Here is a 17,049-nt window from a genome sequence, read left to right as displayed (position 1 = left end):
AAACGTCTGTTGTACATTACCAATGTTTGATGTTTACCCACAGGAGCTCAGACACGTGGTTACCACAGTCTAACAAGTTATTATGCATCAGCAAACAGCAGTCCCGCTCTTGACTGGCAGACAAGCTCTGACAGCTCTTGCTTTTACAATTTAAGACATCAGAGCAAGTCCCCAGTTAGCTCTATTCTCCACAATTATGCTTCTTACAGCAAAGTAAGTAGAAAGGCACACCTGTCTGCACATCAACCTGTCTGCTTCAGGGAAAAAAACCCCAGATTTTAAATCCCTTCGTTAAAGACGATACTTTTAATTTCAGTAGACAAACACAGTTTTTCTTTTGAAGACTCATGGATATTTTTTCCTAAAAAACTTGGATACACAAGCATTAAATTATTTCAAAAAGGATAGCTAAGCATCTTTTTTTTTTTTTTTTTTCTCTTAAAAACATTATGGGATCCAGCTCAGAAACAAAAAAGAATCAAGTAAAAGCCTTTAGTATTTTTCCAAGATAAAAAGGCATACTGTTTTGAACTAGGAAAAAAACTATGAAAAAACTTACCATGTGACAAATATTGTAAGAAAACACTCATTATTACAAGGAGAAAAATTATGAATGAGTACAGTCTCAAATTTTTGTATGGTTTAAAAAAAAATAAAATAAATTTATTCCCTTTTATATGCAAAAATTGTTAAAGTTAACAGCAGACCATCTGTAAATCATGCAAAGTAGCCAGCTATTTGATTAGGATGATTTATTCCACAGTGAAGTCTAAAAAAACCAGATCAGAATTAAATCTGTTACTTTTATTATACACACAGATGTATATTGATAGATTAATTTAAAAGTCTTAGTTTTTTACCATATAAGAAGCATTTTTGAACAATATGACGAATCAGTAGATTTAATACTTGTTTATTAAGTTTTCTAAGAAAACAGCAAATAATACTTTTCTAACATTAGAAGGAAGTAAGTTTCTAGTTAATAGCTTCTTTGTATGTTTCTCTAACTTGCTTTTATATTTGCACATAAACAGGTAACAACTTCTTAACAGAAAACTAATAGAAACCTTGTCCTGGCTATTCATTTGGTCATTCATGGAACTTCAAAACTTAAGCTCCTTCCTTCTCCTTGTCTCAAGTTCTCAATTTTATAATCACAGATTGGAGGAAAGGTTTTAACTGTTGTACAGTTTTTCCTGAACACAAGTAATGTGATTTTGTAGTACAGTTGCTTAAGTTACTTGAACTACAACCTTAGATGTTTTTATATCTTAGTTTAAAATACCCTCTTGATGATAATAAACTATTCAAATAGGGTTGGTTGGTTGGGGTTTTTTCTGCCTGTGGAAAAATCTCCCGCAGAAGGATACAGATATTAAAAAAAAATTGTCTGCACACAGGTCACAAGTCTTCATTCAAGGACTGGGATCAGCAGTAACTAAGCTACCAAAGCAACTGGGATCACCATGTTTGGATGAGTTTGTCTCATGTACGACACTGAGGAGACAGTTATTCACAGAAAAGTTAGTATAACAAAATTTTCTGCAGAACTGCCCATTAATGCTGAGTAACATCTATTTTGGGAGCAGATAACAGTAAAGACATTCCACGAGAAGTCCGTATGAGCTCCCTAGAAAAAGTTTCACAGAAGCCAAGCTTCCTGAGCAACAAACCTCCCAGTAGCTGATATAAACAGCTGATATAGACAGAACCTCTCAGAGAGCCAAAAATCCAGCTATTCCTAAGGCTGACTGACTCTGTGGACATTTTAAGAATGTACACCACATTCAGATACTTCCAGACAAAAAACCCAAACCAAAACAAAACCAAAAACAACAAACCAAACCACACAAACATTTTAAGCAGCATTAAAATACGAGACAGTAGCAGATATCATTAAACTTTAGTGGGGCTTTTACAGCGGATGTTGCAGTTACTTCCAAAATTAAGTAAATGTGGAAGTTAGAAGAACAGTACACATAAAAGAAATCCAAACACTGACAAGCTTGGACATTGAGCTGAAATTCTAAGTTGCACAGCAGGGTCTCTGATCCTATATAAACACGATCTCAAACTTGAAATAATTTCTTCCTAGTTTCTTCAGAAGAAGAGACATTTATTATGATAATCGATCTTTTCACTTGTACCGATTAATTATACTTTTAAGAGAAATAGAATTAGCATTTTTGAAAGAGTTCCTTCCTGTACTGAGCTGAGGTCCCAATTTGGCCACTTTCAAACAAAATATGTTCTTTTCTTTCAGCAGAAAAAGATGCTCACACCTTTAACATGTTTCTCATAAAAAACTGCCAACATTCAACACCTGCAGTAAGAAGAAAGAAAAATTGCCAAAAGAAGCAATCAATACAAAGATTGCTGTTATGCTTCCGCTAACAAGAAAGAGGCAGGGAAAATGTGCAGAACATCTTAACTATCTCTCATTTTCGACTGTCACAACATAGGTTGTGCTACCATTAACACAGATGTCAACAGGCTGGAGAAATGGGCAGGCAGGAACCTCATGAAGTTCAATCAAAGGAAATGCAAAGGCCTGCATCTGGGGAGGAATAACCCCAGGCACCAGTACACACTGCGGTGGAGTGGGGCAGGTGATGGGATGGAAAGCAGCTTGGCAGAGAAGCACCTGGGGTCCTGCTGGACAAAAAGCTGAACATGAGCCAGCAATGTGTCCTTGGGCCAACAACCAGGTGGGCCGCATTGGGAACAGCATTGCCAGCAGCTCAAGGGAGGTGATCCTTCCCCTCCACTCAGCACTGTCAAGACAGCCCTGGAGTGCTGGGTTCACTTCTAGTCTCCCCAGTACCAGACAGACAGGGATATACTGGAGCATGTCTAGTGAGAGGCCACAAAGGTGATCAAGGGATTGCAGCATCTGACCTATGGGGAGAGGCTGAGATACTCTTGTGGGACTGTTCAGCCTGGAGAAGAGAAGGCCCCGGAACGATCTTATCAATGTGTATAAATACCCTGTGGGAGGGAATGAAGAAGATGGAGCAAGACCCTTCTCCGTGGTGTCCACTGAAATGAGAAGAGGCAATGGGCACAAACTGAAGCACAGGCAATTCTATTTAAATATAAGAAATTTTGTTTTACAGTGAGGGTTATCAAACAGTAGAATAGGTTTTCCAGGGAGGCTGTGGAGCCTCCATCCTTGGAGATGCTCAAAACCTGACTGGACACAATCCTAAGTAACCTGCTCTAGGTGACCCTTCTTTGAGCAGGTGGGTTGGACTACACAATCTCCATAGGTGCCTTCCAACCTCAACTATTCCGTGATTCTGTGAAAAGCTTAGCTGATGTTCTGAAATGATCCTGCCCTTTTCAAGCATTATAAATCTTTCATACTTTCTAATATTCTATATTTTGACCTTTCTAAATATGGCATTTTATTCCCTGGCCTCAGAATTTATGTTTACAATTTGTACTCTTTGAAAACGAGCACTACAAAGAGGTAGTCTCAGCAGGAACCAGTGTGAGACCAGTGCGTGACCAATGACAGGACTGTAGGAAGGTATCTGGATGTATACTATTTGTGATGACAAACTAATACTCCTAATGCACCTCACACAGAAGACTCAAGAGCAAGTGTTTAATATTTCTACCCCTTTAAACATTTATTAGATTTTTCATAAAGTTTTTAAACAGATGTAAAAACCTGTCCCCATTACTGCTTGCTGATAGTTTCTATTGGAATCCTCTATATTTTGCAAACCTTCCACTATTACAATGCATTTGAATACCAAATTTCAGTCAATCTTTCTGATAGCTACCAAACCTCAAAAACATACCCCAGCTTCACAGTAAAACTATTCATCCTCATTTGCTGGTTTACTTATAGCCTCCTCTGACACCAGTATTCTCAATTACCATTTCACTTGTCCGCAGATCAAACATTTTCCAGGAGATATTATTTAATTTATATACTGCTCCTGAATGCCTTCCATAAAGTGGAATGGAAATTTCGCAGAATAAAAGCAGATACTATCACCAAGAATATCTTCCTACCAAAACTTCCAAAATAATCCGTGACATTGAGTTACCTAAATTCTTTTAACCTTGAAAATCTACATCTAAAATTTGACTCAGAATTTACATTTCTACTAGATGCTTTTTGAGGTCAGAGATTAAACTTCAAGTATTTTGCATCCCATTATTTCTGCTGCTCTACATTCTCAACTCTTTGTGTCATAACATCTTGCTAAGCAACACTATACTGTTCATAGTAAGCTTAAATTGAACTGAGACTTCATTAAGCAACTTAATAGAAGCTAGTGCTCCTAATAAAAGTGCTTGAGATAAACCACCAAAGATAAGGAATCTCTGTCCTTCAAATGATAAGCAATGATACTATAAAAATGTTTTAAAACAACAGTGAACCTCAATTACATAATGCAGAATATCAAAAGGAATAAAACGAACTTAAAAGAACTTTTTAGGAAAGATATGCTGAAGAACCAGCCAACAAAGGGAAAAAACACAGTTAACTCTTTGTAAGGCTGAGATCATGTTAGTTTACTAGTAATTACTTCCAACTGTTCTTCAAAACCAACAGAACGTGTTTAGATTCTGGAAACAATATTAAAAAAATGTTTATCCTTCTAAATGAGAAAAACCACACTCAAGTCTTTCTACTCATTTGCCATTATCAAGGTGCTGTTGGTAATGGCAGCAGGAAGAACAGAAAAGAAGAACATCACACTCATTTAATTGATGACAGCCCAACAAAGAACAAAAGGAATACGCTGGTAATGTAGACTGCAATTTAAATAATGTTTATGTGTAAATATTGTGTTCTGGAGCTAAAAGGACAAGCTATCCATGAAAACATTTACAAGTAAGGAAAATACTGATAAAATACATATCCCTGTTCACCTAACAGATACACTATGCTTTGAAACAGACATCTAAATAAAGTAAGCTAAGTTTTACAGTTTTCTACTATGGATTTTTTTTTCTCTTTTTAAGCAGAATAACATGTATCACTGGCTGAAATCAACAAAATTAAGCAACGTATATGCAGGAATTCACCATTAATATGTAAAGTTCTACAATGTGCAGCACTTAAACTATTTGGCATATTTTCAGCTAAAACATCTGAATACCAGTTTTGAAAATAAAATGCCACTTTTAAAAACAAGGGCTTTTTAAAGCAAAATAACATGTGAAAATAGTTAAGCTATAGTGAACAACATGACTTAAAATCACAACTTACTTAGGAGTTGAAGGACCTCTTGGCCATGTTCCATCCTCATTCTTCTGTTCTATCACCAGTACCTACCACAAAAAGTGTAATAAGAAAACTGAAATAAATGTATCAGTAGCTTGCTTTCTGTTCCAATCTTTTTAATGGGGATTTGCTGACATATGGTTGAGACTGAAAAGACTGATGTTTAAGTTACTGTTCCCTGAGGTTCAAGAATATTCCATTCAATTACACAGCACCTTCCTCTTGCTCTATTCAGTTTTTCCTCCCCACACCTTAATTTGTGCAACTTTGGGCAAGCCACTTAATATTTCTATGCCTCAACAACCCATGGATAAAATGGCAAGACCTTACCTCTCAAAGAGGTCAGAAGATGACCTCCAATGTCTAAACAGCATCTATGAATCTATAGAAATCACATATCTATAAAACAGACCTGTTAAGGAAGGGATATTCCTGAAGGAATTTTGCCTCACACACAGCACAGATTGGTATGGGGAAAAAAACCCAAAACAAACCCAACTATTTTCTGCCTTGATGGCCTTAAAACCATACCTGTCTGGTTACTCCTGTAAGTTTTGCAAAAGCATTCATCTAATATTAATTTTCCAATAGGACAGTTGGCTAATGAAATTAATTTCATTCAAGTTGTTATTGGTACAAAAAGGGAGTACAGAACACTCAGTCCCAAACACAGGCATCAAGTGCCATTTGAAACGCCTTTGGGTATTTGAGATATCTGCCCTATGCTGGCAGATATGACACAGGACCTACAAAAAGCTCATGCCTTTCTGGATTGACAGCTGGGATAGCCAGATCATTTGAAATGGCAACTAGACTCCAATATTTAAACTGAACCTAACTCTTAATTTCCGATGCAACTAATTCTCTGTAACTGTACACTGATGTTTCAGGATGCTAATTAACTGCCATGCTATGCCTGTATGTGTTTACACAGTGACATACATTCACATATGTTCTTATGCTCAAAACCTTATACGTAAGTCACCCTGCCACTTGAAGATGTTATCACATTTTCAGTCTGAATACACTAAGACACGACATTGAAAACTATCTTTCTATCATGACCAGCTTTCTATCTGGAAAAGAGTAGTCTGCTACCGTTGGTCATGAATGCTCTAAGACAGATTCTGCCATATTTCCTTCCATTGGCTCTCAGAGACTACTAAATAAAAGGAAGATTTAGACTTAAAAGTTTAATGGAACCCCTAATGGCTCACTTCAGAAACCAACTGATAAATTCAAAACATTAATTTACTCAATCACATACACAGTTTAGAATTACACAGTAAAAAATAACTATTAGGTTAGATAGACTGTAATAGTCAGAATAACTGTTATTAGATTAGGAGGCTCAGCAAGAAAAATAACCTTGTGTGTCAGCAAGTGCAACTGACCAAACACACAAGGTCTACCACCACATTTAGCACTTCCAGAAACCATGGATAAACTTGGTTTTGAACAATATTTGTTTTGCTGAAAGTACAGATGTCACCTAGAGATCGTTTTACAGCTATATTAGACCATGCTTGCTTCACAGTTAATGTTTCACTGGGATAGAAGCAATTTGCAAGTTACATCTTTGACGCAAATCTTTTATGGGAGATGTGGGCTCTTCCAGCAGGACCTCTGCATTGTTAAAATTACCTGTGTGAGGGTTTAAGTGCATGCAGCATGAAGCTAAAGGGCACAACAGTTCAAGCTGTTATTTTGGTGCACTGATTACTTACCTTCCATGCCATAAATGAAAACTGAAGCACAGCATAAATACTGCTGGTAAGTAGGTTAGAGTCAAGTATTTCAAGGCAAAAGGAAATACTTTAATATAATCTTGCCTACAATTACTGCCATCAAATTTCATCGATTCATATTTGTAGCACAACAGCATGAACTACAGCTGTTGAAAAAACATTCAACTCTATTTGAAGACTAAAGAATCAATGTAATAATCTGAAAAGTTATTCTAACGATGAAATCGTTCAGTCAGTTCACATTTATATTTGTGTAGCTTTAACATCCAATATTTGTTCTTTATACTCATCTGGAAAGGTAAAAAAAATTATCTTGTAAGAAATCCTCCCATAAAGGGATTTTACAGTGATTATATAGTCTCCTGTTAAAGCAGGTTTTCAAGCTCTTTTGTCTCTGTAGTTCTTATCTGAAATATTTTCATTTTTTTCTTAATTTCTTTCTGAAATCTGGACAGTGGAATTTGAGCAGAAGACATTATTATTTTAGAGTACCTAAAAAGTTCCTCAAATTTTTGGGTTTCATTACAGGAACATATCTCAGATCCTAGAAATATTTTTTTATTTCAGGTTTTACCAAATTCAAGTCAGCAATGTTACATTCATTTACTTGTAATTCACCAGGAGAATTAAACTCATCTTTAATCCTGAAAATACACTCAAAGACTACTTTTATTTTGATGAATTTGTTTATAAAATCCTCTATCCCAAACACAATCTATTAGGAGGCAATTTTCATTCAAAAAAGAAGGAAAATTCATTGGGTATAGCTACATTTTAATGAACAAAAAAATAAATGTATAAAAAAGGAAATATGACACTGTACCTGTCCCTGGTATAAACCAGCATCCTGTATGGTACTGTCTGGTTTATTCAAAGGTTCAAAAGTATTACTCATGTATTTGTTCCACAATCTGGTCTCTTTTTCACCGGGAATATTGAAGATTTTTCTTATCTCTTTTTCAATTGTATCTGTTTTGAAAGGGAGAGAACGCAAGTTTAGCATTTCACTACACAAGCAATATAAGGCGAAATAAAGCATCAGAATCACATATTCTTTTCTTATATTCAAAACATGAATGAAACTGTAGAAATAGCCATGCAACTACATCATGTTGTAGAACAAGCAGGAAGTTGCTAGTTCACTTGCCTTTAAAATGGAAACAGTCAGAGGACTATTTTATTCCCTCCTGAATCTCTTAGCAAAGCAGACCAAATAAAGACAAGTGGATAAATAACAGACGACAGGAGGTACCTAGGTACCCATCTACTAATTTCTCAGAGTGTGGTAACACAGGAGTGTGGGTGGCTAGGGAATGATTAGAAGCGAGACTGGCAGCAAAACCAGGTGCAGGGAGTGCAAGTCATTCTGTTCCCCGCCCTAAATCAAACCCTTTTTAGTTTTCACTCTTCTACTACCCATATCCCAGTGCCATTAGCAATAACCACAATATATATGCATAAAGTTTAATTTACACGCTCACAGAAATTAAAGACTACTCTGTAAAACTGAAGCACATAAGTTTATTTTAAAAGGGTGATGAAAGATTTTATAACCCTGAAAGATTTAACACAAAAAGGTCTACCAGCTCGTACTCTACCTGTCAGAAATATAATCAGTGTTACATAATTTTAAGCTACTATAACTATCGTCTACAACTGAAATTTAAGATGTTCATAATTAACTCCATTCTCCTTATGCAAAAATAGTTTATTCAGAACTATTATAGAGTTCTTTAATTTGAACTAATATGTACAGTGCTATACCATAGCAACCTCACCTAGTGTTTTGTGTTTTTTTTTTTTTTTAATTGGTACACTCGTAAAGCCCCATGGCAGCCAAGTCTCATAACAGCTAACACAGAAAACAAAACAGGAGTCAAGAAATGTACAGTTTATTCCTGATGATCACTGAAAACACAATTATAAAAATGGGCACTGTAAGCTCTTTGAGAGACATTCCCCTGAAGTCTCAAGATAAAACATGTGTGTCAGCTCCTCTAGCATTCCCCTCACTCCTTTTTACTTAAGATTATTATTTTCTCTTCCACTATGTTAAATATGAAAAGCCAAAATGAGACCTGAAGTCTCATATTAAAAGTACCTTGTAAAAATCCAGCCATTGGCTTGTGAAATGCATGACAACTGGCCAATATAATGTTTGTAGATATTGTAGAGGTAACTGAATTCAATTTCCTTCTATACTAGTTAACACACATTTTAGTATGAAAGCAAGTGTTAGACTGGATCATCTGTTTCTCTAATAAAGATGATATGTAGGCAAGGTAGGTGCTACAAACAAGGCAACAGGCTGTTACTTGATTTGTTGACTTTTTTTAAAAAAGTCACGTACTGTCTGAATAAATTCTCAACCAATGATTTCAAATAACTATATTTGAATGTAAGAATGAATCTAGTCAGCCACAATCTTCCAAAAAAAAAAATAAAAAATCCAGATTTATCAATGACTTTTAGTGAAAGAAGGATTTACAAAAGATAATTTTTCATTATCTTATTAATACCATGACAATTAATTATTTGAGCATTGCAGCTTGTATTCTTTGCAAGTACTAAGTTAACATTTATTATGTTAATTTTTAACATATTCCAGCTTCACTAACAGAACTGTTATGAGGCAGGAAGCACCAATCTTACCAGATGACTACACATTATGTCCAAGACTCTGGGAAGAGCATGTTCTACTTGACTATTACGCTAATTCTGAGACTGTGAAACTAAGGTTCTTTTACATACTTCCATGAACGTAACCAATGCACACTTTATAATTCTTCCCCCCGCCCCCCAGCAAGTATCACTAAAGTGCTGGCTTATGATCTAAAGTGAAAGTGCCTGTTCCAGTATAAATTAAAACATGACATTCAAATAGGTATGGTCTGAGGCATATTGTGTACGGGCTTCTGCTCTAGTAGTTATACACATCCCATGTATGAGATGATTAGTACTAGGATGATGTCTAGAAGAGGCAGGAAGAACTGCCCTTTAAAGATGCCTCTCACTCCATCAGCTATATAGCCACAATTTGAGCTAGTTCAATTTGAAAGTTAAAGATTATGGATCCTATATAGGATATATCCTATGTCGTTAAAAATCAGATAGCTCCTCCAAAAAAAGAGCTGCATGATTTAAGTACTATTTTGCAAGATTGTGTGGAAGAGTCTTGCTGAGATGCTGGAGAAGTTCATTGGATCCTAATACAAGCACACCCTGGCTCCTAAAGGCTAGTGCTATCACAAATACTGGCTAATGGAAACTGTAGTAAAACATCAATCTGTACTATGAAACATTAATCCCAGCCTCCTAAAGAAGGGAAAGGCTAGTCACAGATCCCAGAATAAATTGTCCTCAAGGGTGGCAAGTTTTACATTCTTGTATTCTGCAGCAAATTAAAGGGAAAGGTGAATCAAAGCCATTCACCAAGATAATTTACTAGCAAAAGTCCAAAAGTCCATTAGATGCAGAGCCACTGGTGTAATTAATCTACAAAGTTTATCAGCTCAGTTTTGGAATTGTTTTATGGCATTGCAGACACAACCTGACTCCTATTTGTGCATAACAGAGGCTATAGACAGTCTTTCTGTCATTTTGTTGTTTCTAAAACTCTTGAATAAAGGTAGGAAAGGCCTACATATTAGCTGATGACTTAGTTTTATCATACTTTCATATGATTAAGACTCCTGAATGGATCATTAACTCATCGTCACTCAGAAGCCCTGATGCTTTCTAGGATCAACAACAATAACTAGACTGAAATGCTGCCTGAACTACATCTAATGTCTAGCTCATTTTCTTTTTAGAATCAAAAAACCACCCCCACCCCCCTAAAAAGAGTTAGTCATCAATCAGTCTCAAAGTTAATATGTACTGCCTCCAAAGCGAGAGTCCTCAATGGTAGGAGATTCCCAAGAAGGTCCACAGAACAGATTAGATGTTTCCAGTACCACCCTAAGAAACTGACTGTCATTATTAGGTCTGTCCTTTATTTTTTCCTACCTTGTACTAACTTATTGACATACAGCTTAGCTTAGTTTCTATTTGAGAGGAAAAGCAAAGGTATTCCAGGAATAACACACATTTGAAGACCGGCAGGTGAATATTATATTCTGCTTAGAGTATTTAAGGTGCTCCAAAACTTTCTCTGTTTATGTGAATTAAGGAAGGTCTTGTACTGATCTTTTGAGGGCAGTAAATAATATAATCGATGATGATGGGTAGAAAAATTAAAACTTCTTGAATAGATCATAGTATATTATGTCCACTCACTTCAGTGGGGCTGATATAGATTCTTTTATACTAGAAGTCTTCTGCAATCATAATGAAAATGCATCCCTTACTGGCATACACAAGGAAGGGTTAAAAATAATCAAGATTCTATAAGATTACTCTTGCACATTATTTATTGATGTAATGAGCATCTCTGCTATATATTTGATGAATTCCAGCACTACCTTAAATATACTTAAGGTAAGGACGGGGGGGGGGGGGGGGGGAATAAATAATCACCATCTTTTTAATGGATGATAAGAGAAAAGCCTCAGGGATCAGTTATTCTTTCAGTCTGAAAAGTGTTTTTAATTTTTCTAGCTCTTCTTCTAAGATACAAACTGTTTTGGGTGTCCTGGCTACGACAGTCCTGCTTGGTGCTCAGTATAAGAAGCTTCAGCTTCAGAAAGGGCATGTTTTTAAGGCTTCTAAGAGCATGTCATCCACATCTCAGGAAAGCAAACAAGGCCAGTGTCTGGAAAGGGGTTGCCAGTGAGCCTGACTGTTTCTCATTACCCTTTATGACAGTTTTATTATAATTGTAATTCTTTCTCTGCTAAGAAAAAATGAATACACCTCTAAGTAACAGTCATTCCAAAATGCCCTGTTTCTCATTAGAGCAAGAAAATACCTGAAATTCATCTATTACCTCTAATTCCAAGGATACAATTAAATTCAGTATAGCTGCAAAATAGCTTGTATTTGGTCCTCAGGGAAGGATAATGTTAAATTGTTTTTTCTAAGTTTCTGGGTTTGCTTAGAAAATGACAAAGTACATCTTCCCAAGTTAACCCAAATTCCAAAAAGGCCAATTAACATACAACACCAAAGCCTTGTTTCAAGGACCGATTTCATAATTTTTAAGTTTTTATTCTAATACAAGCAGATGATTACTTGTTTAACTTAAAGATTCAAATTTAACCAAGTAAAACGATTCTGTTTTTAAAGCAAGCAATCTGCAAAAATTAAAGGGTAGCAAGGATAAGTCACTATCCATAATGTAAACAGAGGCAAAACCTGAAAAAACTACCTTGTTGTCAAAGAATGCAAACAGAGTAATGACTGGGCATGAAGTGCCAAGGGCATAAAGTACAATTCTAATTGCACAGCTGATTGAAAGACTCTTATCTCAGATACACATGTACAAATACACCAAAAAATTGAGTTTATATGATCAGCAATATCTTTGCATATGTTCTGATTGTTATTTTCAGACACAAATAAGTTATCAAAATATGGTTTCAAACAATGACACAATGCTCAAATAGCAGGCAAAATAGCTACAAATAAAGATAAGTTAAAGGTTTAATACAGGACTCAGTTACTGTAAAAGATTGTGCCTGGCCTGCCACTTCACAACCCAAAGAATACTGCCTTTGTAGGTCACCATTAACTATTAATTTATAAATTCAATTCATTCTTGTGTTTTGTAATATACCCTTCTTTTTATATATATATGACTAAAAAGTGTTGGCTAATGAAAGACATGAATGGAAACACATGAGAAAACATATTTCTTACACACCAAAAGCCAAGAAAAAGTACTATGTAATCCAATAAAGATAATGAAAAACATCACACTGTTCACTTCCTGAAAAGTGCAAACCTCTAGAGTTAATACAGATGCCTAGATAATAAAACACACAATTTTTTTTTCAATTGTATTAAAAATCCTAAATATTCCAAATAGTTTATCTTTTAATTTTGACCCAAACAAGACTAGTCACATCCTTTTTAATGGTTACAATACCCATCTATCATTTTACCTAGAGACTTACTTATTCAGAACTTGCTACCAAGTACTATTTCAACAAGTAACAATCATATATTTTTAAAAACAGTTGTGCATACCTATTGTATCAGCTTTACTAAACCTTCGTGTGACAACATTGTTCATATTTCCATTTTCACAAAGCTTTAATTCTGTTAGATATACTTCTACTTTGCAGTGCTTTACAAACATACCCTGTTCAACGACCTGAAAAACAGATTGAGATCACGTATCAGTCCAAATATGTTTTCATATACACATTTCAAAATATTTTTGAGAACTCTTTAAAAAAATGAAGTTCAGGTAATGTGAGACAATTAATAAATGCCAAAAATTAGAACTAAAATTCTCCTACAACTTTTTAGAAATACAGTAAACTAAAAAGTAATTTTTTTTTAATGATTACAATGTCTTACCTCTGTATAACACCACCACGACTTTCAAAGTGTTAAGTACAGTGGAAATCACAAATATGCAAACTTAACCAAAAGAAAAGATACTTGATCAAAAGATAAACAACACCAAAAGTTACTTTTATTTCAAAATACATTAATAGTATGCTACTTCCTTAAAACACGAAGAACTAGTTTTCACAGTTAAAGAATACTTATCAAAACCAGAATACACACTAATAAAATCTGGATATCACATTTTAAACAAAACCTACAAATCTTCCACCTACATTCTGATAATGAATACATTAATTTGAAATTTCATCCACTCATTACAGTTGTTTATTATATGTTCATTTTTGTAACACCTATTACAAAATAGTTAAGTATACAGGATTTTTTTTTATAAAAGTAAAATGTAGAAAAAAATATTCAGGGTCACCTCTTAAATGTTTTTCCCTTTGATCTTCCAAAGTGTGACTGCAGTACTTAGTCATGTAGACTGTTCCAAAAATAATCATCGGCCTGATATGTGATACATCTGACAAATACGGTAAAAAAAAAAAAAGCCACCAACTAATTGCTAGGAGAGAACTGCTATCTGCTGTACAAATACAACTTGTATGCATGTGCCATAGGAAAAAAAAATTAGTGAATGATTTCGTCGCTGTTCAGTAGTTTGCCTTAGCTTTAACGACTACCAGCCATGACATTTAAATAAAAATGCATCTTAATTTGAGCAGCTTAGTAGGGTTTTCAGCTACTAGAGTAACAACAAAATAGTTGCAGAAAACAAAACCGTGCAGAATACCTAAGACATTTCTGAGAATAAAACTGACACTGTAGTGGTAGTATTACCACATCCTGTTACATAAAGTCATAATGTTATTTGACATGGATCAAGTACAACATTGTATCAATTTAAAATTTGGGTCCACATTTTGAAAAAAGTTGATGTAACAAAGGGGATGAAAGAAAAGTATCATCCCACCTCTATGAGAAAACATTAAGGCAGACAGGAGAAAGAATTATGAACAAATTACAAAAGCAGCAGGAAGAAAAATTCTGAACCAGAATATGCATCTCAGGATAACTACTGTTCATATTGGCAGAAAATAATGAAGCTATGCCAGTTTACCTGGCCACTCATTACACTCCATGTATTTTTCCAGTGAGTTCCTTCCAAGTAGGAGACAAGTTACTCTAATTTCCTTACCTCTCCTTCCATTTCCCCCCACCCCAGTGAAAAAATTACAGAACTTTTACTTTACCATGATGATGGAAGAGCATTCAGTTTGCTGAAATCCATCTTCACGAAAAACAGTAAGAAGTTGATAACAGATATATCTTTAAAGAAGGAGAGCCATTTTAATGGATTTCAGCTCTTACAGAACTAGAGAAAAAGAAAGAGACATTCCAGGGATGTCTCTTTAAAAAAAGATCTCTTTTATTGTATTAAAGAGAATGTTAAAAAAACCCCAACAAATTACTTCTATTGCTGACCAAATGAATCTTGAAGACACAAAATTTCTTCTATAGCTAAACCCAGCATTTGTTTGAAAGGAATGCACTTCAAGTAAGTGGCCAGCATGCATGTAGTTAGACCATACTTGTGTCACAGGAGGAAAAAAAAGTTATATTACACCAGAAGTCATATCAAACTAAATTCTAATCATAATATTCTTTCAGCAGTTTTTCAGGAATTAAAATAAAGATCCCTGTAACTGAAAGAATACGCCCTAATGGTCAATTCAGAAATGGCAAACATACCAAAATGTATTTTAAAACTTAAGTAATTCAGTCTAGTGAGGATGCAACTGTAATCACTAACTTGAAAACCTTAAGAAATAATACAAACAAAAAAGATTGTATGATCAATAAACTGGTAAAATGTCATATCACCTTAACAATAAGGATGGTATGTGCTGGAGCAAACAAAAATTAACATCAAAGATGCTAATTTTTAAGTATCTCATACTGACGGAGGGCCACAGTATCCACCATACCATGGATTACTACTTGTGTTGAGGTAAGCTTTTTGCTTAAAGGAAAAACTCCCTTAGCAAGCTGCTGAACACAGAAGACTGTGCTTATCAGAAAACTAACTACCAACTACTCTGCCAGTGTTAACATTATTAGAGCTAGGCTTTTCACTAATATAGTCAATACAGTTTTAGGATTTTATAATTAATTATGAAATCATTTGCATTAATAGACTTACAAGCTTCTAAATCAAGTTCTTCTTGAAATATTAGAGGGCTTACATGAGAAAAAAAGGTATATCCTTTGCATCCTTATTTCTCAATATTAAAAACTTAAGCCTCTAAAATATGAATAAAAATTAGATATCTATAGGCAACTAAAGCAGGAGTTGTCTATATGATTATCATAGGCCAGGACTTACAATATTCTCATAAATTCCTGTGCAACTCCTGCATATTTGCAGGACTACATCTGAATCATATTCACCCCAGTAGGTAATTTAAGAGTACCTTGCGTGCTATTGGCTCTTGACCTTCCATCAGTGTGTACCAGCTAACTAGCCTATTCCAGCCTTCAGTTGGCAAAAGGATGTAGTCCAGCTCATCAATGAGATGTTCCTTGAGAGACTGAGAATCACCATCTACAAGAGAAAGATATTTTACTTGAATACTGTAATTCTGTTACTTGAGTTTTTAATGTAACATTTTTCATATAAATAGCAAACAAAATATTTTCTGAGTCACAGTTATGTTATCAGTAGTATGGTGTTCAAAGCAAAACTCCTCTGAAACTATTTAGGCAAGCTATCCAGTTCATGCATAGCACACCTTCTACAGGTAGTATTCCTACACTCGGGAACCCAAGTGACAACTCCATATCCTCATGCAATCATAAGCACCTAACTTGTTATCACACACCATCACAGTCTTCAGAGAAACCAATCCATTTCTCCACCCACTTCGCACATATTCCCACATCACCATGGATACTTCCATTTCATGCTACAGTTGCATCCTTCACTGAAAATGCAGGAATGGGTAGTTACAGTAGATTCAAGACAAAGTTCAAAGTCATTCACTCCATGTCAGACTGGGAAAATAACATGGTACAACCCTTCTACTTAAAGGATTCTACGTGCTCTGGAAACGCAGTCCCTCCAAAATTCTTCACAGGAACAACAAGATGCAGCACCTTGAAAGAAGTACAACTTGGCAACCTCTTTACATAAGTAGCATGCTTTTAGCTTTGGTTCAATCCTTATTACAGTAGTAAGATAGCAGCTATCCTGTATGTGTAAGAGGTGATTCCAGATCTGAGCCACTATGAGCCACAGACAATTAGGGCAGCTGCCTTTCCATTTGGAAGTACCCATCTACAGGCTAGCAAACATCCCTCTGTACAGAGGGAGATCAAACAGGGAGACCCACACATTCAGCTCCAAAGATTGAATCAGGATGATAAACTTAATGAAGTATGAAAATAAATAGACTATGTATAAAGAATAAATAGACTGCAATAACTATAGTCTATTTCTTTTCATTGTCCTATGTGAATGAACTGCAGAATTACACTGCACAATTAAAACTGAGCATAAAAGTAACCTTAAATAATCCCAAATTACTTCAAGTA

The 17,049-nt window shown here is 35.2% G+C and overlaps 1 protein-coding gene across 6 annotated transcripts in view; it reads right to left on the bottom strand.

Moving 5' to 3' along the window:
- The window catches only part of USP15 (ubiquitin specific peptidase 15), a 70,158-nt gene that overhangs the window by 32,988 nt on the left and 20,121 nt on the right, over window positions 1–17,049 (bottom strand). For all 6 annotated transcript variants that reach the window (XR_012042687.1, XR_012042689.1, XR_012042692.1 and 3 more), the window contains exons 3-6: window positions 15,930–16,060; window positions 13,126–13,252; window positions 7,820–7,965; window positions 5,234–5,295 (exon numbers count right to left, since the gene is read on the bottom strand). Coding sequence is in view for 3 of the 6 variants with exons in the window: in XM_072862649.1 (XP_072718750.1) it covers window positions 5,234–5,295; window positions 7,820–7,965; window positions 13,126–13,252; window positions 15,930–16,060 (466 nt within the window). In the remaining 3 variants the exon portion in view is untranslated. The remainder of the gene's footprint in view (window positions 1–5,233; window positions 5,296–7,819; window positions 7,966–13,125; window positions 13,253–15,929; window positions 16,061–17,049) is intronic.

Source organism: Ciconia boyciana, chromosome 1, assembly GCF_034638445.1.
Source record: "Ciconia boyciana chromosome 1, ASM3463844v1, whole genome shotgun sequence".
Lineage (NCBI taxonomy): Eukaryota > Metazoa > Chordata > Aves > Ciconiiformes > Ciconiidae > Ciconia > Ciconia boyciana.
The sequence above is the reverse complement of the archived record's forward strand: the minus strand, read 5'-3'. Positions and strand labels throughout refer to the sequence as shown.